This window comes from Toxorhynchites rutilus, chromosome 3 (genome assembly GCF_029784135.1).
Source record: "Toxorhynchites rutilus septentrionalis strain SRP chromosome 3, ASM2978413v1, whole genome shotgun sequence".
Classification (NCBI taxonomy): domain Eukaryota; kingdom Metazoa; phylum Arthropoda; class Insecta; order Diptera; family Culicidae; genus Toxorhynchites; species Toxorhynchites rutilus.
Genome location: NC_073746.1, coordinates 190,420,609 through 190,443,205, shown reverse-complemented (window position 1 = coordinate 190,443,205; position 22,597 = coordinate 190,420,609). Strand labels below are relative to the sequence as shown.

General features: G+C 37.5%; 2 protein-coding genes across 3 annotated transcripts in view; one reads left to right on the top strand and one right to left on the bottom strand.

The window, feature by feature from the left end:
* The first annotated feature begins 1,118 nt into the window (after positions 1 to 1,118).
* Positions 1,119 to 11,305, top strand: LOC129776891 (FAD synthase-like). Its single transcript, XM_055782815.1, has 4 exons — positions 1,119 to 1,292; positions 10,508 to 10,855; positions 10,909 to 11,030; positions 11,088 to 11,305. The coding sequence occupies exons 1-4, from the start codon at positions 1,245 to 1,247 to the stop codon at positions 11,224 to 11,226; spliced, it is 657 nt and encodes a 218-aa protein (XP_055638790.1). The 5' UTR covers positions 1,119 to 1,244; the 3' UTR covers positions 11,227 to 11,305.
* Positions 11,306 to 18,964: 7,659 nt separating this feature from the next.
* Positions 18,965 to 22,597, bottom strand: part of LOC129775062 (uncharacterized) — a 103,256-nt gene continuing 99,623 nt past the window's right edge. For both annotated transcript variants that reach the window (XM_055779267.1, XM_055779268.1), the window contains 2 exons: positions 19,613 to 19,845; positions 18,965 to 19,555 (listed from right to left, as the gene is read on the bottom strand). In XM_055779267.1, coding sequence (XP_055635242.1) covers positions 19,387 to 19,555; positions 19,613 to 19,845 — 402 coding nt within the window. In that variant the 3' untranslated portion in view covers positions 18,965 to 19,386. The remainder of the gene's footprint in view (positions 19,556 to 19,612; positions 19,846 to 22,597) is intronic.

The following is a 22,597-nucleotide window of genomic DNA, read 5'->3' as shown; positions in this document are numbered from 1 at the left end:
TATTTTTTAGAATCTCGAAAACATCCATAGCTCAGATAATTCCGAAAGGATGTGATGTTATAAATGGTAGTCTAAAAGATTTTTTTTTTTAATTTTATTTATTTTGTGAAATGAAAATGATAGTCGATTTGCAGGTGCAATAGATACGCTTCAAAAATTTTAATAATGAATGAAAATGTACTTTTTTAAATCGAATATGTATTCTGTTTCTTAGAACAATACTTTTTTTTGTAAGTTGTGATCTGATAATGATTCTATATTAGAGATTCTCAAGAAAACTATCTCAAAAAGAAAGCGTGCCCCGCCAGCGTGCAAAACGAAATAACAATTATTTCGTTTAGAAACTATGAGGGTTTTATTTGTTTTTCCAATAATTTTCAAGTCTATAAATATCTTCACATATTTTCAAATATCTTAAAAATAGAGACATTTCATTACATTTGGCATCACTGATTCGAACGCTAAATTCTGTTTTTGACGTTGTGAAGCATGCAAGTGCGAGTAAATTCAAAAAACTTTGAAGTAGCTCGCACGCCGGATCACACATGACAATAACTGGCATGATGTGTTCACACGGTGTGAGTAGCTGCACTGCAGTAACTGACTAGACCGACTCGTATGCTTACTCGCACCGTCTGAACCCGGCTTAAGGGAGCGGTATATGAAAACAGTACGGAAGAAAGCAGAAGGGGAATTATTTGCTTGTAGCGTGAAAGAGACAGACTGATCACGAGCAAGGCGCCTAGAAGTATATCCTAAGGTGGGCCAACTTGCTAAAACCACTCTTCAGCCATCTTGGAAGTCTACTGTGTTTTGTTTGTAAACAAAACACAATACGCTATTGTCGAAGCTCGCTCGTGATCAGTCTGTCTCTTTCATGCTACAAGCAAATAATTCCCCTTCTGCTTTCTTCCGTACTGTTTTCATATACCGCTCCCCTAACCAACTTAGTGACGAAACGGCCTCACCTAGTACCATAGACCCGTCTTGATCACGAGCAAGATTCGGCACTAGCGTATTGTGTTTTGTTTACAAACAAAACACAGTAGACTTCCAAGATGGCTGAAGAGTGGTTTTAGCAAGTTGGCCCACCTTAGGATATACTTCTAGGCGCCTTGCCGTGAACAAAAGTGAGTTGTCAGTCACTTTCTTGATTACGTTCGACTTATGGATTCAAAAAAATCATTTTATAAACAATATTGAATGTTTATTCCTTGATACACAGTTTCGGTTGAAATATTGAAATGAACATGAAGAACTCCTTCAACAATAAATTACAGCAAACGATACAGGTAAACGTTATGGTTTTTTGAGATTTTTTTTCGTTTTAGATACATGTAATTTACTTCGAGCGTACTACTGGTTAGATGACAGTGGGAGAAATGTGAATTCGTGTGGTATAATTTTGTATACCATTGCAACGATACAATCATGACAAAAAATGAATTTTCTTCGTCAATTTATAATCAACATTCATGCCAAAAGTGCGTTTTCATCAGGGAAAATCACAGCCTTTATCAAAGGATTGTGAACTGAAACTACTAATCTGATAATTCACGTTGTCAGGTAACATTGACGGTCGGACTAGCACGGCAACCGCATTAACGTGGGTCGGATTATCTGAGAAGCGGACAATGCGACTTTGTTATAATATGTATTAACACTTATGTCGGCGGCTTGGTTCCGTATCCTGGTTAGATAGGGTCTCCGCTCCTATTAAATCAATCCAACAATAAAAATTGAACTAAATAACTGCTTCAATAGCTATGGAATTTGAAAAGCTTCACCCATCCAAGATGTTTCAGCGATAAGCTACAGACATAATTGTACCATTAGTTTGATTTACTATTTACAAATGATTCGTTTTCTGAAGATTAAATCATATCAATGTTATGATTTTTATTTTATTTTTCCAAAAAAACAACTTGAGGGACACTGAATGGTCATAGTCACTGGTCACTGTCCAGCACAATCTCCGACTCGTCTAATGTGTATTTGGGCATGTGTATGTATTGCCGCAACTAAGTAGAAGTTTATCGATCGAGTAGGAAAGGATATGAATGATGCTTCTGAAATAACAAAAAAAAACCTATGAGACTGATGGGACAGGTTTCTCAAAAAATTCCTACAAAAAATGTTACCCCGCCGAAACTTACCGCACAACGATTTTTTTAATTGTAAGATATTAGGATATTGGATTTTGATGGACCAATTCACAATGAAACAACGGGCAACGAAATTTAGTAGACACATCTACGATTGGACTTGTAGTATCCCAACAGTTACGAAAAAGTTGGAATTGATTGTTAAAAACATGTCGAAATATGTCCAAATATGGAACAAATGGTTAAAGTCATATTCGACTTATCAATGGTATGATTCAAGTGGAACTTGAACAAATTAAACTGCAGATTTCGTAGTTGCTTGAACCAGTGCACAAAAAGCAAACTGAATGACAGTCTTCGTAATGCAACGCGGTGCTGATGTGCAACTTTTTTTGCACCCAATTTAACTCTCACTCCTTGCGCACACCTGCGCCCAGACGAATCAACGTGCACCGAAACAATGTTCAAATGTTTTGTTGTCAACACCGTTCGCTTTAAAGTTCGAACATCCTTGCTGCACCGTATCCTTACACTGGTTTATATACCCAATTTTAAACCGCGCTCGAATCTGGTTTGTCTGCTTTGCTTTCTCTGTTGAGGCGGATGGTATAGGAGGCTCTGTGTTTTTTTATGCTTAAGCCGGCGCCACACGATGTACACGAACACCCCCGAATATTGGACGCTGGATGTTGATTTACACGATAAAATACCCAATGCAAAATATTAGCTCAATCGGACTTCATTTAGTGTGTTGAGTTTTTTGAAAACTTCTGCGTGGAACGTACGTTCAGCGTATTGGGAGTCTAACTAAATACCAGACGCTGCTCAGCGAAGAAAGACTTTCTACAAAAATCTACAGAATATTTTGTTTATTGGACTGTGGAGGCGATCTGGCGTAGTGGTAACATTTATACTTCTCACGCTAAAGATCACAAGTTCAATCCTCACTCCCGACATTCTTCCAAAAAGGAAGGTAAGAGTGACGAACCAGCCAAAGTTTTGAAAGTCACTATAATACAGGAAAAATTGTTTATTGTACTAAACTTCTTCAAAAAATTGATTCTAATATGACCCTCAAAGAAAATCTAAGAAACTCTTGTATCACTTTATTGCTCTTGTTTATTATATGTCTTTCCACTAAACATGAACAAATACATCTCGCTGTCTATAATTCACTACATTTTTTGGGACTTATTTCAAGATTGTAGCATTTAGAATACTCATCCAATCAACTCTTATTTATTCAAATCCATCACGCATCAAATAAAACTTTCTATTCTATCTAGAAAAAAAAAGTACGCGAGCCGAGCTCACGAGAAAAAGCGCACGAGCTGTTTCATGTAGGGCAACACGTGGTGAGTTGGACATAAGGGGTGATTTGGACCACCTCACTATCTCAAAAAGTATATGTGTTATAAATTTGCTCATATTACGCTCGCGTATAATCCGAATTTTACTATATATATAAATATACCTTATATATATATATATATATATATATATATATATATATATATATATATATATATATATATATATATATATATATATATATATATATATATATATATATATAAGGTATATTTATATATATAGTAAAATTCGGATTATACGCGAGCGTAATATGAGCAAATTTATAACACATGCGAATTGGGCCATTTTTAGTATTAACAAGTTCTTCCGCATAGTAACTCGATGTTGATAATTCCTTAATATTTTCCTTCGTTGGTCGTATTGTTTTCACATATTCACGTTGGAGAGCCTTAACCCTTCTCTTCGTTGGCCGATCCATTTTGATTGAATGTAATACTTTTCCGTTTACTGTTTTTGAAAGCATAGGCAGCCGTGACAGTGTTCCGAGCTCTGCAATACAATTTTCTTACCCAATGTTAAAGTTGCTAAAACTCACATTATAGACCCATTAAACGTAAAAATAATAATTGTATTGATATCAACACAATTTTATTCTATTGATTTTCATGACATGAAACGCTATGACTATATATATATATATATATATATATATATATATATATATATATATATATATATAAGGTATATTTATATATATATAGTAAAATTCGGAATATACGCGAGCGTAATATGAGCAAATTTATAACACATGCGAATTGGGCCACTTTTAGTATTAACAAGTTCTTCCGCATAGTAACTCGATGTTGATAATTCCTTAATATTTTCCTTCGTTGGTCGTATTGTTTTCACATATTCATGTTGGAGAGCCTTAACCCTTCTCTTCGTTGGCCGATCCATTTTGATTGAATGTAATACTTTTCCGTTTACTGTTTTTGAAAGCATAGGCAGCCGTGACAGTGTTCCGAGCTCTGCAATACAATTATTATTTTTACCCATTAAACGTAAAAATAATAATTGTATTGATATCAACACAATTTTATTCTATTGATTTTCATGACATGAAACGCTATGACTATATATATATATATATATATATATATATATATATATATATATATATATATATATATATAAGGTATATTTATATATATAGTAAAATTCGGATTATACGCGAGCGTAATATGAGCAAATTTATAACACATGCGAATTGGGCCACTTTTAGTATTAACAAGTTCTTCCGCATAGTAACTCGATGTTGATAATTCCTTAATATTTTCCTTCGTTGGTCGTATTGTTTTCACATATTCACGTTGGAGAGCCTTAACCCTTCTCTTCGTTGGCCGATCCATTTTGATTGAATGTAATACTTTTCCGTTTACTGTTTTTGAAAGCATAGGCAGCCGTGACAGTGTTCCGAGCTCTGCAATACAATTTTCTTACCCAATGTTAAAGTTGCTAAAACTCACATTATAGACCCATTAAACGTAAAAATAATAATTGTATTGATATCAACACAATTTTATTCTATTGATTTTCATGACATGAAACGCTATGACTCAGGAATAACATTTTATTGAGTGGTTTTTATATCTGTCTCGCTGATGTTGTTTGGCATCAGTGTCCAATATATAACGATGCTTTCACCAATACAAACAAAACCATTGCTGATGATTGAAAAATGAAAATTTAACTTTCAGAGCACTTGCTCGAGTTTTCCAACGTTTTTCACTATACAGTGCGACAGCAGATGAAAATTTAATATCTTGTGAGTAATCGATTAGAGTTTGGTTGATATTACTTAATGAGAAGTGTGCGAAAACGATCATTTTCTTCACACTGTTTCGCAAAATTATTGATACAGGCGAGGGGTGAGGGAGGGAGATGAAAGAAATGAGCACCATTGTGGCAGCCATTTGTGGCTAGCTTCCACCTTCACCTTCAAGCTCCTCCTTCTTCCAACGTTGTTTGAACATCCTCTTTTTGTAATTCAGCGGCATGTGGAATCAATTAGACCAAAGAAAAGCCTCAAACCTGTAGGACCAATTCACCCCACAGATACGTGTCCATGTCACCCCACACAACATGCAAAAATTAAAATACAATTAATTTCATTTATTGTTAACAAACTTACAGTTTCGCTGCATCAAATTGTTCCGAACAGACCTTTACTGCACAGTACACGAAAAGTTTGTTCAATCAGCGGAAAAACCTTAAAATCACGATCGGAAAACTCAGATTTTTTGACAATCAAAGTGCTTGCTGTGTTCATGCTACCGTTTCCTTCCACCTGTCGAATTTTACCAAAGTATTTTTACGTTAGGTACATACGGTTAAACCATAAAAGGAAATGATATTATAAAAAAATCCAAATTGAGCCGTACTTTTTGAGATAGTGAGGTGGTCCAAATCACCCCTTATGTCCAACTCACCACGTGTTGCCCTACATGAAACAGCTCGTGCGCTTTTTCTCGTGAGCTCGGCTCGCGTACTTTTTTTTTCTAGATAGAATAGAAAGTTTTATTTGATGCGTGATGGATTTGAATAAATAAGAGTTGATTGGATGAGTATTCTAAATGCTACAATCTTGAAATAAGTCCCAAAAAATGTAGTGAATTATAGACAGCGAGATGTATTTGTTCATGTTTAGTGGAAAGACATATAATAAACAAGAGCAATAAAGTGATACAAGAGTTTCTTAGATTTTCTTTGAGGGTCATATTAGAATCAATTTTTTGAAGAAGTTTAGTACAATAAACAATTTTTCCTGTATTATAGTGACTTTCAAAACTTTGGCTGGTTCGTCACTCTTACCTTCCTTTTTGGAAGAATGTCGGGAGTGAGGATTGAACTTGTGATCTTTAGCGTGAGAAGTATAAATGTTACCACTACGCCAGATCGCCTCCACAGTCCAATAAACAAAATATTCTGTAGATTTTTGTAGAAAGTCTTTCTTCGCTGAGCAGCGTCTGGTATTTAGTTAGACTCCCAATACGCTGAACGTACGTTCCACGCAGAAGTTTTCAAAAAACTCAACACACTAAATGAAGTCCGATTGAGCTAATATTTTGCATTGGGTATTTTATCGTGTAAATCAACATCCAGCGTCCAATATTCGGGGGTGTTCGTGTACATCGTGTGGCGCCGGCTTAAGCATAAAAAAACACAGAGCCTCCTATACCATCCGCCTCAACAGAGAAAGCAAAGCAGACAAACCAGATTCGAGCGCGGTTTAAAATTGGGTATATAAACCAGTGTAAGGATACGGTGCAGCAAGGATGTTCGAACTTTAAAGCGAACGGTGTTGACAACAAAACATTTGAACATTGTTTCGGTGCACGTTGATTCGTCTGGGCGCAGGTGTGCGCAAGGAGTGAGAGTTAAATTGGGTGCAAAAAAAGTTGCACATCAGCACCGCGTTGCATTACGAAGACTGTCATTCAGTTTGCTTTCTGTGCACTGGTTCAAGCAACTACGAAATCTGCAGTTTAATTTGTTCAAGTTCCACTTGAATCATACCATTGATAAGTCGAATATGACTTTAACCATTTGTTCCATATTTGGACATATTTCGACATGTTTTTAACAATCAATTCCAACTTTTTCGTAACTGTTGGGATACTACAAGTCCAATCGTAGATGTGTCTACTAAATTTCGTTGCCCGTTGTTTCATTGTGAATTGGTCCATCAAAATCCAATATCCTAATATCTTACAATTAAAAAAATCGTTGTGCGGTAAGTTTCGGCGGGGTAACATTTTTTGTAGGAATTTTTTGAGAAACCTGTCCCATCAGTCTCATAGGTTTTTTTTTGTTATTTCAGAAGCATCATTCATATCCTTTCCTACTCGATCGATAAACTTCTACTTAGTTGCGGCAATACATACACATGCCCAAATACACATTAGACGAGTCGGAGATTGTGCTGGACAGTGACCAGTGACTATGACCATTCAGTGTCCCTCAAGTTGTTTTTTTGGAAAAATAAAATAAAAATCATAACATTGATATGATTTAATCTTCAGAAAACGAATCATTTGTAAATAGTAAATCAAACTAATGGTACAATTATGTCTGTAGCTTATCGCTGAAACATCTCGGATGGGTGAAGCTTTTCAAATTCCATAGCTATTGAAGCAGTTATTTAGTTCAATTTTTATTGTTGGATTGATTTAATAGGAGCGGAGACCCTATCTAACCAGGATACGGAACCAAGCCGCCGACATAAGTGTTAATACATATTATAACAAAGTCGCATTGTCCGCTTCTCAGATAATCCGACCCACGTTAATGCGGTAACGGAAAAGTATTACATTCAATCAAAATGGATCGGCCAACGAAGAGAAGGGTTAAGGCTCTCCAACGTGAATATGTGAAAACAATACGACCAACGAAGGAAAATATTAAGGAATTATCAACATCGAGTTACTATGCGGAAGAACTTGTTAATACTAAAAGTGGCCCAATTCGCATGTGTTATAAATTTGCTCATATTACGCTCGCGTATAATCCGAATTTTACTATATATATAAATATACCTTATATATATATATATATATATATATATATATATATATATATATATATATATATATATATATATATATATATATATATATATATATATACACGGAAACTTCGATATAACGTACATATTTCCAAAGTGTAAAGGAATTTTTTTTTCAATATGGTTTTGTTTTGTGATTCCGGATTCTAAATTAATCAAGTTTTAATCAACAGTACGAAGAGAAACATCGTGAGGAAGGCTGGCTTCGTCTTCTGATTGAAGTTATTCATTACCTTTACTAAAAAAGCATTTTATGCTTCGATTTAACGGTCAATTCGATACAACCTACAATTTTGAAAGTGAAATGTACGTAATATCGAAGTTTACCTATATATATATATATATATATATATATATATATATATATATATATATATATATATATATATATATATATATATATATATATATATTTGCAATTTTTCATCGGATCATATCGTTCATACATTTTACTTTAGTATTGAATTGTATTGTTTTTTTCAAATGTATTCAAAGACTTGTGTCAATGAAGCGCCACACAGTCTGATAAGTGAATTGATCTATTTACGTACGAAAATCAAAACAAACTGTGTAATTTGCTCTTCTCTCACAAACACTATTACCCCATTTTTACACGTGGGTTTACCTATACTACTACAATGGCTAGCTTCCACCTTCACCTGAAAGAGCAACGCAAGCCATTAAGAACGGATTTTCTTTAACCAAGCATCGAAAGTGTTTGAAAATGCTCGAACAACAATGAAAAAATCCATGCAGAATTCGAGATGGTCTCAATCCAATTTTTCTGGTCTGGAATCCGGCCAAGAAACCTGGTATCGATCCCAGAACACTGTTGCTGATTGTAAAATTATCCCAAAATACTTTATATAAACATAAGTATGTTTTTTTCGATGAAACACGGACCAAATCAGCCCACAGACGGTCCAAATCACCTCGAATCAAATTTTAATGTCCAAAAATCATCTCATTTATTTTATGACTAGCTGACACATTCACGTTTTCTTACTAAGCGCATTCCTAATTTTCCTATTCTCTTTCAGAGTTTTCCGGAAATTTTCAATTGTCATGTTTGGTTGGAATATGTTTGGTTGAAATATGTGTATTATTTTTACTCGTGTCCAAAAACCCTCATATCCCAAATTTGGCTTTGCTTGTTATGTAGAAGATTGTGTTTCATTTGTATGGCAGCCCCCTGCCTTTAGAAAGGCGGAAGGATTTTCAAACCGCCATATAAATAATTATTGCCCCCTAAATTCTCCACATACCAAATTTGTTTCGTTTTGCTCGATTACTTCATGAGTTATGCAGAATTTTTATCATTATTCTTCTCATTTTTCTCAATTCTTTTTTTCATTTTTATGGCAGCCCTCCACTTAGAGATGAATATACCAAGTTTGATTCCATTTGCTTGATTAGTTTTGGAGTTATTCAGTCCTCCCTCTTTAGAGATGGGGAGGTATGTCAAACCACCATAGAAACATTTATTGTCTCCTAAAACATCCACATGCCAAATTTGGCTCTGTTTGCTTGACTAGTTCTTGAGTTATTCATGCTTCATTTGTATGACAGCCCAACCCTTTAGAGAGGTGGGAGGAGTGTCTATTAATTATAGAAAACGTTTCTTATCCCTAAAAACCTTAAACCTTCACATTCCATATTCGGCTCCATTTGATTGATTAGTTTTCGAGTTATGCCGAAATTTATGCTTCATTTGTATAGCAGCCCTCCCCTTAGAGAGGGTGCTAACGTTTCGCTCAGCTGTCTTCTGCCTCGCTCATTTGTTGCACACTGGTATAATTTACGTGGCCAGAGGAATCACCTCTATAGCGTGGTTCCCCTGTGAATATCATTGAAGGAATAATTGTTAGTTTGAAGGGCTAAGAATAGGGGGTCTTCGTAGCCATTTGGTTACGCGTTCGCTTACTAAGCGATCGATCGTGAGTTCAAACTCAGGGCTCTCAATTGACTGTCTTTGTGTTGTTATAGAATAATTACGTCCACGCAACCATCATCAGCTATGGAGATCGATCCAAGGGGGAACAAAGATCGATTCATCCATACAACTGCTCTGCTCTGCAAGAAACATCGGGCTGCTGTTCTATAAATAACCAAACAATGATCAATATCAACTGTCTCCGCCGTCCGGTCTGCTGAACAATGGGAGAACAGATAGAATACCCTTACGCATAAATGGCTACTACAGTGTAATTTACCATAATGTAATGGAACAGAAAACCTAGTGCCTAAATGGCTACTACTACTACTGTGTAATTTACAATTTATAGAAACATAAACATATGTACATGTACACGATAAAAACCCGGCTCTGTTACAAATAAAATGCTAATGAGCCTGATAAATAAATAAATGGGATAAAAAAAGGGCTAAGAATGAAGACTCACTGCGGTGATTGATCCAGTTGATCCATAAAAAAATATTTTTATTTTTTTTTCTTATTTTACAGCTTCTGGAAAGTACTTTTACTACACACAATCCAAATGAAATATTTTTGTCATTTAATGGAGGCAAAGATTGTACGGTGCTATTAGACATAATCGATAAACTGCTACAAAATGCCGAACACCAAAACTATGATCTAAACTGCATTTACGTGCGACCGACTGAACCATTTCAAGAGATAGATGAATTCGTGGATAAATGTGAACAGCATTACAACACAGAAATCCGAGTAATGCAAGGTGCAATTAAAGAAGTATTGCAACGAATTTGTCATGAAAATCCTAGTATAAGAGCTTGTATAATGGGATCAAGAAGAACGGATCCTTTCTGCGAAAAATTATCGTCGATACAGGTAAGTTCGATCGATAAGTTGCGCTTAAGTAGGTATTCTAACATCATTTTCAGGAAACTGACCCAGGATGGCCTAAATTAACACGAGTGAATCCATTGCTTGATTGGAATTGTACCGATATTTGGCATTACATAAAAGAAAACAGTGTACCATATTGCAGTTTGTATGACCGAGGGTAAGCTATCAGTGATAACACTAAACGTATGAAACTATTTTTTTCTATAAATTCCAGATACACTTCTATCGGCGATAAAACCAACACAATTCCAAATCCATACTTAAGATACGTTTCTTCATCTGGTGAAGTTGCATATTTACCAGCCTATCAATTAAAAGATGCCGATAAACATGAAAGAGCGGGTAGGATTTAGCTAAATTTTATAAGGAGTTGGAATGATTTAAAAAAATGTAAAATAAATTGTATGAACACTGACCGTTCATTCAGAATCAGAGATCGATCGATTATTACGAGTACTGTGAAAGTCTTGCCCATCTGGAACAGATTTGACTAAACACTGGAAATTCTGAAACCATGGTAAGAGTTTACGATATTTGTTTGATGTGTGTTTTTTCTATTTGTAAAGTACTACTTTTCAAGGTTCTTTTCGAATTCTTTGCTTGTTGATTTACGTTGATAATTGACTTCAACATTCAGTGAAATTTAGTAGATCGATTACACGTGGCTTAGTTAACACATTAAGGACCGGAAAGAAATCTGTAAGACATACGCCTGGGACCACACGTTTTGACTTGTGTGAAGAGCGGATGAAAGCTTTTGTTGCGTTTCTGCGTTGCGTTGCTGGATTTAATGAATAATGAATTATATCAGTTGAAATAAATTGATTGTTTAACAAGTAACAAGCTTCAAAATCATGCTCATTAGAATTATTCATCTTTCCACAATTTTTTTTGTTGATCGTGACAGAGAATAATTATAGACTGAAACGTTAGCATGGGCCAATATTGGGAAGTATACAGAATTTTGAAATCAAAAAAAGTTGTTCGAATATAGTTATTGAAGTTATTGGATAAAGAAATATTTTCTAAGAAAAGTTATAGGCCAAGTTGTATAGGAGGAATTAATAATTTTTAAAGAAAATTGAAAAAAGTTATTTGAAAGGACCCAAAACACATTCTCGAGATAGTACTCACTCGATATCGAATATTTTTATCTATCTTTAGCAAAATTTTCATAAATCGGAAAAGGGTCTAAGAAAAGTTATAGACCAAAGCCTATACAAAATTTAATATAGATATATACATTAATTATAAATATTAATTAATTTAAAGAAAATAAAAAAAAATTGAGAGGACCCAAAACACATTTGAGATAATACTCATTGGCTAGATAATATTTTTATCCATTTTCAGCCAAACTTTCGTTTGCCGTAAAAGGTTTTGAGTTATGGGCCAAAACGTATACAAATTGTAAAGATAGATAAAAATATTCTATATCGAACGAGTATTATCTCGAGAATGTGTCTAGGGTCCTTTCAAATAACTTATTTTCAATTTTGTTTAAAATAAATGATTTCTCCCATACAACTTGGCCTATAACTTTTCTCAGACCCTTTTCCTATTAATAAATTGTAGCTGGAAGATAGATAGAATATTTCCCTATCGAATAACTTCGATAACTCTATTCGAACAACTTTTTTGATTTTTAAAATTCTATATATTTTTTATATTGACCCATGCTCACGTTTCAGTCTATAACTTTTCTCTGTCTCGATCGAGGAAAAAATGAATTATGTGGAAAGAAGAACGATTCAATTCTCTATCTAAGAAGCATGATTGTGAAAGATGTTACTTGATAAACAATTAATTTATTTCAATTAAAATAATTCATTATTCATATAATATAATATAATGCCAGCAAGACGTTGAACAGAAACTAGCACGTAACAAAAACTTTTATAAGCTAATTTTACGCAAGTCCGTAAAGAAGGAACGCAAAAACGAGGAAACTCGTGAGCGGTTCGCAACAGATTGGACGCAAATCACGATAAAACTCGTGAGCGGTCCGTAAAGTGTTAAGGTTCTAAGAAGTAATATTTTTGAGGGAATGTGCAGGTGAACAATATTAAAATGAAAGGTCGTTGTCTCATCAGATTGTTGCCGCCAACACTTGAAACCAGGTTCAGCGATAGGGTCGATGTGATATAAGGATAAAGAAAAAGAATACCACGAAGGAATTGGATTTTTATACAAAACTACTAAGGAAACACAAAACTGACTGCATTTAACCGGCGTAATTATACGAGTTAACATGTCAAGGCTCTGAGAATGTCGAGTTTCGTCACAAATAAGTACCATTTGCGGGAAGTTTTGATGGAAGTAAACTGCAGCTGCTTCGAATGCTTGTGGAAGGACTCTGCATAATCGGATAGATGTTTTTCACGATTTAAAAGTGGTGAAAGGCGTCACCGTGATATTGAATCTCATTACAAATCAGTATCAGCAAATCCACCTGCGATAACTATCTGCTCAAGATCCAGGTCAGTGTTAAGCAAAACCCATTTTGCTTTTGGGACCTCGTGAAGAGTCGGCAAAATTCAACTCACACGCAATGTTTTCTTCGAAGATGTCCAGGCCAACACGGACACAGACGTTGCTAACCTGTTTGCCTCATTCTTTGAGAGTGTGTTCAGCGTAGCATATCCAGTATCGAAACATGACTGTTTTGCTCATATTCAGTCTCACACCATCATCTCTCTTTCAAACCGCACATCACATTCATGGTCAATAAAGCATCCAGAACTCTGGGGTTCATCTTCAGGATTGCTAAAAATGTTACCGACATCTACTGTCTTAAGTCTCTCTACTGCTCCCTCACTCGCTCCATCTTAGAGTATGGTGCAGTTGTTTGGACTCCACACTACAACAACGGCGTCGAAAGGATCGAATCAGTTTATATGCTACGCTCTGCGCAGATTGCCGTGGACTGACCCCCTCCGATTACCGAGTTACCAGAGTCGTTGTCAGCTGATCAGCTTGGAACCTTTGTCGGTTCGTAGAGACACAGAAAGAACTTTGATGATGGCCGATACCTTACAAGGACGCATCGATTGTCCCGTTCTGCTGGAAAAAATAAATTTCAACGTTCGACCTCGCGCTCTCCGGAATAACTCGATGTTACGATTGCCCGCACAACGTACAAACTACGGGATGTTCGGTATATTGAGTGGTCTGCAAAGACTTTTCAACAGGGTAGCCAGACTGTTCGATTACCATTTATCCCGAACGCTTCTTCGTCGGAGATTTAGCTCTTTTTTCACAGAACAAACTGCCACGTGATTATTATTTTTATGTGTATTTTCAATGTGTGACGACTGTAATTTGATGTAATTAATTGTAATACGATGTCATTTGATTCATGTTCAGATTTAAACTTAGATTTAGATTTTTATGTACTTTTAAGTACATCATTGGGGCCCTTAAAGCCCGTGGATGAGTTGACAAATAAATAAATAAATCAATCAATCAACCCGTCATTCACTTTTCTGTTGATGATGTTGCAAATGCCATGGATGATCTTGGTCATCCATGATACTACAAAAATGCTCCATTGAATTTGCGAACCCTATTGCTCTCCTCTTGAACAAAACGCTTCAGGAGAAAACTTTTCCAATGGCTTGGAAAACGGTTGTTCCTATACACAAATCGGGAAACTGCAATCAGGTGACAAATTATCGTGGTTTTTTATGCTGTGCTGCCTAAGCAAGATATTTGATAAGGATAACGGAGTGGATTTAATCATACCTTTGTGGTCGCACAGCACATGTCGTCAATACAGCTAAATCCCGCAGCGTTTATATCACGTCTGGCGTACCACAAGGAAGCGTTCTGGGTTCACTGCTGTTCAACATATTCATGAACGATTTGTACTCACTGCTTTCATCGCTCAAGCTCTTTTTCGCCGATGTTCTTAAAGTATACCGGGTGATTTCATCTCCTTAGGACTGCGTAGTTCTTCAAGAAGACATTCATTCAATGTTAGAGTGGTGCTGTAATAATGGGATGCGAGTCAATGAAGGGAAATGTAAGACTATACCCTTCGTCCGCTCTAATATCCCCAAAGTCTTACGATATAAAATGGAATTGTCGATATTGGATCGCACAACGGCCATCTGAGATCTTGGGGTTACGATAGACTCAAAACTAGATGAAAATTCAATGATCACGTAGGCATTATGACTGCCAAAGCTTTCTCAGTACTGGGTTTCATAGGCCGGCGTACGAATTCAGCGATATCCATGTTCTGAAAATCATGTACTGTTCGTTGGTCCGTAGCATTCTTGAGTACGCTGCTCCTGTCTGGTCCCTCTTCTACGTGGTTCACAACCTGAGGATTGAACGGGAACTACCATGGAACTACCATGGAACGATCCACTAAATCTCCCCCCTTATGCCGACCGATGCAAGCTCATAGGACTGGATGCACAATTTGCCAGACGTACAACAATACAAAGAATGTTCATTTTTGATGTACTGCAAGGAAATATCGACTGCCCTGAACTTCTAGCTCAGGTTTCTTTAAATATTCCTAATCGATGCTTGAGGAATTCATCTCTATTATCAGTCCCATTCCAAAGGACAAACTACGGCTACAACAACCCGCTAGATTCATGTATTCGTCTGTTCAATGTTGTATGTGATGTTTTCGATTTCAACTTGACGAAGAATGCCTTTTTTTTTTTTATCCAAAATATATATTTTATTAAGGCTCATATGGCGTCAGCCTAACGGGGCCGGGAGTTCAATATGTTGACAATGTTTGCTTAGACTATGTTAGTAATATGTAACCGATTACTCGCGGTTGACTCGAGGTTAGTATTACAAGTGTTCTCATAATTGGTATGTCGCAGTCTTCGATGCTCTGTACGTGTGCCCGACACGGGATACTTCCTATTGGGATGCAGCTGACCATTAATCAGCAACGTCCCCCTAGTCTGTACCCCATATCTAGAGTGGTGCGTCTTTCTCGACTCGAGGAATCCAGGATAGAATTGCGGCGCAATCATCAGCTCGTGTAGAGTTGTCATGAGCGGTACAACCTTTGGCTCTTGTTGAATAATCAGTGGACTGCACAACCTTCGGCCCGTGCATCTGTAAAGAGTGTGTGTATGTATTGCCGCGACTAAGTAAAAGTTTATAGATCGGATAGGAGGGATTTGAAACAGGGACACAACGAAGGAAACATCATTAAACGTTGACATCGGCGTTTCTAAGGAACAGGTATAGATGAAGCAGAAGATCAGGATCCCGGACGGGGATATCCGATTGTCTGCCTTGTGCTCTCAGTGCTCTAGAGAGCTGAGAGCGAGCAGCATGGAACCGGATACACGACCAGACAACATGCTCGATGTCGTGGTAGCCATCGCCACAATCACAAAGATTGTTTGCTGCAAGCCCAATGCGATAGAGATGCGCGTTTAGGTTGTAGTGATTGCACATAAGCCGAGATATCACGCGAATGAAATCACGACCTACATTCAATCCCTTGAACCATGCACTCGTCGAGACCTTAGGGATAATCGTGTGTAACCAACGACCGAACTCATCACCACTCCACATGCGCTGCCAACTTACGAGCGTATACTGACGAGGAATGTGGAAAAATTCATTATAAGCAATTTGCCTTTCAAAAAGTGTGCCTTCTAAAGCGCCCACCTTAGCTAGCGAGTCCGCTTTCTCATTCCCCGGAATCGAGCAATGAGAGGGAACCCATACTAAGGTAATCTTGAATAATTTTTCGACCAAAACACTCAATAGTTGTCTTATTCTAGTTAGGAAATAAGATGAGCGTTTATCAACCTTCATTGAGCAGATTGCCTCTATTGAGCTGAGACTGTCTGAAAAAATAAAATAGTGGTCGATGGGCAATGTTTCAATGATCCCTAATGCGTAATATATCGCACCCAGTTCAGCGACATACACGGAACAAGGAGCTTTGAGTTTGAAAGAGGCACTGGAATTTTCATTGAAGATGCCGAAGCCAGTGGACTCGTTTATGAATGAACCGTCAGTAAAGAACATTTTATCAGATCCAACTTTCCCATATTCTGCCGAAAATATCGGCGGAATAGAATCGGAGCGTAGGTGATCTGGGATTCCATGGATTTTTTGTCGCATGGACAGATCAAAAATGACAGAGGAATTGCAGAAGTATGGGAAGCAAACTTGGTTGGAGATGCCTGGTGAAGGGTGCACGTCGTGGGTAAGGTACTTTAAGAATGCCTTTAAAAATAGAATTAACAATTATATCTAGTTTATAACTTAATAATTCAGTTTGTACGAATAGAAGACGGTGTTGAAATAAATAAATAACAGTGTTCTCCTTGAGAGCCCCCGCAGACTGCAGATTTTTTTGAGGCGGATAGTTTAATCGGGTTGGCCGGCCAGTGCAAACACCGACCCAACTGGATCGGTGTAATGTTGGCATCTGCATACCTCTCTGTACTGATTGAGAAGCCGATTATGTCTAAATGGGTGATGATGAAGCGTTGAAGTCATAGTGGAAACTGAACACCGATATCTTCTGGCCAAAGACCTCGATGACTGCCTTGCATTATTAACCCAAACGTCATCACGGACTTGCTCTACATTTCCAATAATATGTGGGCGGCCCAACCGCGGCAAGTCCATGTAACTCCTATCTCTTCGGACCCTAGTATATCATTCCTTGCATGTTTTGATATTAGCAACTGGCCCACAACAATTGCGAATCATATTAACGGCTTCGCTCACTGGCAAAACATACAAGAAGTGGTATACTAGGGTCCGAAGAGATAGGAGCTACATAGACTATCCTCGGCTGGGCCGCCATCGCCGTCATGCCAAACAATAATGGTTTAAAGCCTTTTTCAGAATGAAGTGATGCGTTAGACCCCATTGCCAAATTCCTTGAAAGTTCTTTAGTTTTTCAAAGTCTCACCAATTTAAAAACTTAGCGGTTGTAAACATGTGAGTGTGAGTAAACTTGACATTATTTTTCCATCAATGGATTTTCGCATTTTTGTACACTCTACCAAATGTTTGGACTAATACGCTCAAACACATTATTTTGTACGGACTTGTTCACGCCTTTCTACATTCCAAATTTTTCCCACTTTTGGACTTGTGCATGCTCATCGACTCGTTGAGTTTTTGAAAAGTACAACAATAATACTTTTTACTGAAATATGAATCATTTTAATAACAAGATTGTTCACGTACCACTACTTATACAGTATCTTTAAAGTTTCAAAAAACAATTTGTGTTAATTATAAGTTTAAGATTTTAGACCTCGTCGACCCCCAAAATCATTTTTCGTTTGAGTGGGCCCCTGGGTAACCAATATTGACCACTTTGAGAATCCCTGGCTTGAAAGATTTACTCTATGAATCAATTCATCGAGCTGGAAACTAAAGAATCGAATGATTTAAAATCTATAGAATCAATAGAGTTCACGTTGTAAACTCAGTGCAGCACCCGAATTGGCAATGAAAACACAAATTACGGCATGTGATCAATTTGTATATTGTTCTCGCGAAGACAAGAATAACACCTCTATTCTGTATTTCGATCGATTCGAAATATTTCGAACGATTTGATAAAACTCCATTCTGTATTCCGTTCGAGTTGTTTTTGCATTTCGTTCGACCTATTTCTCTTGGAAAATTGGATGGACAAAACGTTCGAAATAGGGAATGCGAAGTTATGACTCGAACGAAATAACGGTTTCGAACGAAATGTAAATCCATCGGAATACAGAATAGGGCTGTAAATCATGGATCATCTTCAACTGTTTCTTCAAAATGGCGTTTTCGAAAAAAAAGTTTGATGTCAAATGTCTTAAAATTGCACGAAACGTCGAGATCTACTTCAAATCAAACTAACCGGGCAATCGGTAAAACACAGGTTGCTCGCGAGAGGCCGTCGGTTCCGATGACGGGTCGACGGCCGAATCTGCACAGTGATTCATCCGCTCGTTAATGATCGAGGTTCTACTGTACTCATAATGGATCATATCGACGACTGTGTACTGCTTCAATGTTTCCACAATGTGAAGTTTGGATTAAGCTTTCGAAAGAATGGATTGTCATCAGTAATGAGTATGTTCCGTATTTCAGTCTACCACTATCTCGTATAGCCTCTTTTTAGTACAATATTTGACCAACAAACAGTATGTAATTACGACAATCTTGCCAAATGACAAACATGCAAAAAACTTCTATTGGAATGTTTTGTTTGTTCACAGAAATTAATTTCGACAGAAATAGACATTGTTTTCGTTTGGTTATAACCAAACATGTAGGAAGTCATAAATTTGTTTATGATAAGATTTAAAAACATTATGAGGGGTACATAATGCTGTCATAAATATTGACATATTCGAATTAGGTTGAAAAGAAACTAGCACATCGTGTTTTTTTCTATTGCACTTTCCGTGTTTAGCATAATTTTAGCACATAAATGTAACAAATTCCAATTTTCAGAGAACGTTTTTGAGAAGTTGATTATAAAGTCCTACTATTTTGTTTATCATCTAGAGCAATAAAATTCCGTGATCTCGTTCAAGTCTACGCTTTGCACATAGTGCAACGGTCCCCATGACATCTTGAGGGATTGGTAGTCCGGGATGTACCACAGATGATTGTTGATAATATATCTCGGTTCTTCCACAACGGTAAGAATAAATAACAGTATCCTGAGACCTAAAAGCGATGTGATCGGTAATTATATTGTTGCGTTAGGGATATTAAATTACTAACTTCAAGATACATTCTATCAGTTTATGATTATAGCGAAAGTTATTATGTAAATAGTTCAACGTCAACAGATCATTCGGTATCCACGGTCCACATCTGTTCTTCACGTCCCATTTGCAATCTAAGCTTATAAAGCTATAGTTACCATCTCCTTTATCGCAGCCTTCGACATTGATACTCATCACTTGGTGCAAACTATTCTCTATTCGAGGCAACTTTGATACGCAGGTCTCGAACTACAAATATCAGAAAAGAAAAATATATTTGAATGCATTTCTTATTTTGGGTAATTTAAACTGCATCCGGTGGTGGATGCATCAAAACTTCTAAATCCCTCAGTTTTTGGTGCCTCGTCAAAGATTTGTGCGGTCTTGCGTTGTCATGGTGGAAGACAATACACTTACTGATGATTAATTCTGGTTGTTTTTCTTAAGCGCTTCGTGTAATTTAGTTGGAGACAGTAGAGCTCGGAATTAATCGTTGGGACGTAACGGACGTATTTAACCCATTTTGCATCGCCCGTGATGATTTGCTTCAGAAATGGGTCGATTTCGTTGTATTATAGCAGCTATACTCAACCTGCGGGCCACCGGGCTCTTCTGGTTGGCCCGCCTGGCTCGTTATCATTTTGTATGTGTAACAATCACGAAAACTTAAGAAATCATTTAGGAAACATGAGAAGAAAATATTGGAATTTAACACATTACACAATAGTTAGTTGTCTAGTTAAGTGGGATTAGTAGATTAAATACGAGAGTCGTTCAAAAAATAAGTTTCAGTGCCTCAGAAAGTGCGGAAAAGTAAAGTTAGGACAAAAAACAAGGTAATTTTCGTAATCTACGTCTTATTTTCTATTTTTCTAAATAATCGCCGTAACGTTCGAGGCATTTTTCATAGCGTGGCACGAGTTTTTCTATTCCGAGCGCGAAGTGCGTAGCGTCCAACTTTTTGAAGTACGATGTAACTGCGTCACAAATCTCTTCAGGGTTATCGAATCGTTGACCGCCGAACGCCTGTTTCATCACCATACTATTGTGAAGTTTTGGACCGATTAAAAACCGCGATTAAGAACAAAAGGCCAGGTTTATTGACGAAAGGAGTGTTCCTCTTCCACGATAATGCCCATTCTGCTCGCGTAACTCAAGAGCAATTGAAAAAATTCAAATGGACTGTGTTCGAGCATCCTTCTTACTCCCCAGACCTCGCCCCTACGGACTATCACTTATTCCCGGTGATGAAACAGGCGTTCGGCGGTCAAACAGCATTATTTCTCAATTCTGATATCATACACAATGGTTTTGCTCGATTCTAAGGAAGAATATCTCTCATTCATTCGCACTGTATAGTACAATTTTGTTCGGTGGGCGCATCATGTCGATTTGCATGTTGTTTGGTGAAGAGTGCTTTTGTATTTTTGCTTCACATCATATTTGAATCTATACTGGGGTGTAAATTTAAAATTTCTAAAACAAGAGGGTTACGTTTGGGGTGCAAAGTTTCGAGCGTTGACACCTGTTCGTCAGTTGTACAAAGTGGTATGTTTGAATGATAAAAGGTGTATGAGTAATGCTGTTTACTTATTTAATTTAAAAACTCGTTTCAATAACTCAGAATTACTTCGAAAGCAAACTATTGAAATCACAAAAATCTACAAATGTAAGTACCTGCTTGAAAGTCCATCTTAGTCAAGATTTGTCGATACATGTCGTTGGCTGTCAGCGAAATTTCCCTATATAAAGGGTGTGTCACATCAAATTGCATCACGGAAAAAACGCTGTAGAAATTCGCCCAGATCCTTTTGAAAATTTTAGACAGTAAAATAAAAACTATTAAACAACTTTTGGCATTTTCTTTTTATTCATACTTCGAGCCCAAGCCCGTATGCTCGCACCTTCCTCTTTACCCCGTCCATAAGGTTCTGTACAACGTCAGGTTGTAGTTTTTTTTGAACAGAAATCCATTTTCTCTTGAAGTCCGCCTCCGATTTGACAACTTTTGGGTTCTTCCGGAGGGCCAGCTTCATAATCGCCCAATATTTCTCTATTGGGCGAAGCTCCGGCGCGTAGAGCGGGTTCATTTCCTTTGGCACGAAGGTGACCCCGATGGCTTCGTACCACTCCAACACGTCCTTTGAATAGTGGCACGAAGCGAGATCCGGCCAGAAGATGATCGGGCCCTCGTGCTGCTTCAATAGTGGTAGTAAGCGCTTCTGTAGGCACTCCTTAAGGTAAACCTGCCCGTTTACCGTGCCGGTCATCACCAAGGGGGCGCTCCGCTTTCCGCAAGAGCAGATCGCTTGCCACACCATGTACTTTTTGGAAAACTTGGATAGCTTCTGCTTGCGAATCTCCTCCGGAACGCTGAATTTGTCATCTGCGGAGAAGAACAACAGGCCCGGCAGCTGACGAAAGTCCGCTTTGACGTAAGTTTCGTCGTCCATTACCAGGCAATGCGGCTTCGTCAGCATTTCGGTGTACAGCTTCCGGGCTCGCGTCTTCCCTACCATGTTTTGCCTTTCGTCGCGGTTAGGAGCCTTCTGAACCTTGTATGTACGCAGGCCCTCCCGCTGCTTGGTCCGCTGGACGAAAGAACTTGACAAATTCAGCTTATTGGCGACATCCCGGACCGAACTTCTCGGATCACGTCTAAACTGCTTAACTACGCGCTTGTTATCTTTTTTACTGACGGAGCATCCATTTTTGCCGTTCTTCACCTTCCGGTCGATGGTTAGGTTCTCGAAGTATCGTTTTAGTACTCTGCTGACCGTGGATTGGACGATTCCCAGCATCTTATCGATGTCCCGATGTGACAACTCCGGATTCTCGAAATGAGTGCGCAGGATTAATTCACGACGCTCTTTTTCGTTTCCCAAATTTACGAAAAATTGACAGTGAAGCATGGCCAACGTGATCTATACACTCTTATCTGATTATAAGCGAAAGCTGAAGATATAATTCCTAAAAATTAAATTTCTACAGCGTTTTTTCC

What these genes read in the sequence shown, in the direction of transcription:
- LOC129776891 (XM_055782815.1), top strand. Translation starts at nt 1,245, where the DNA reads ATGAACATGAAGAACTCCTTCAACAATAAATTACAGCAAACGATACAG. An exon ending in AAAAATTATCGTCGATACAG is followed by an intron (nt 10,856 to 10,908) that starts GTAAGTTCGATC and finishes CATCATTTTCAG; the next exon opens with GAAACTGACCCAGGATGGCC. An exon ending in TGCAGTTTGTATGACCGAGG is followed by an intron (nt 11,031 to 11,087) that starts GTAAGCTATCAG and finishes TATAAATTCCAG; the next exon opens with ATACACTTCTATCGGCGATA.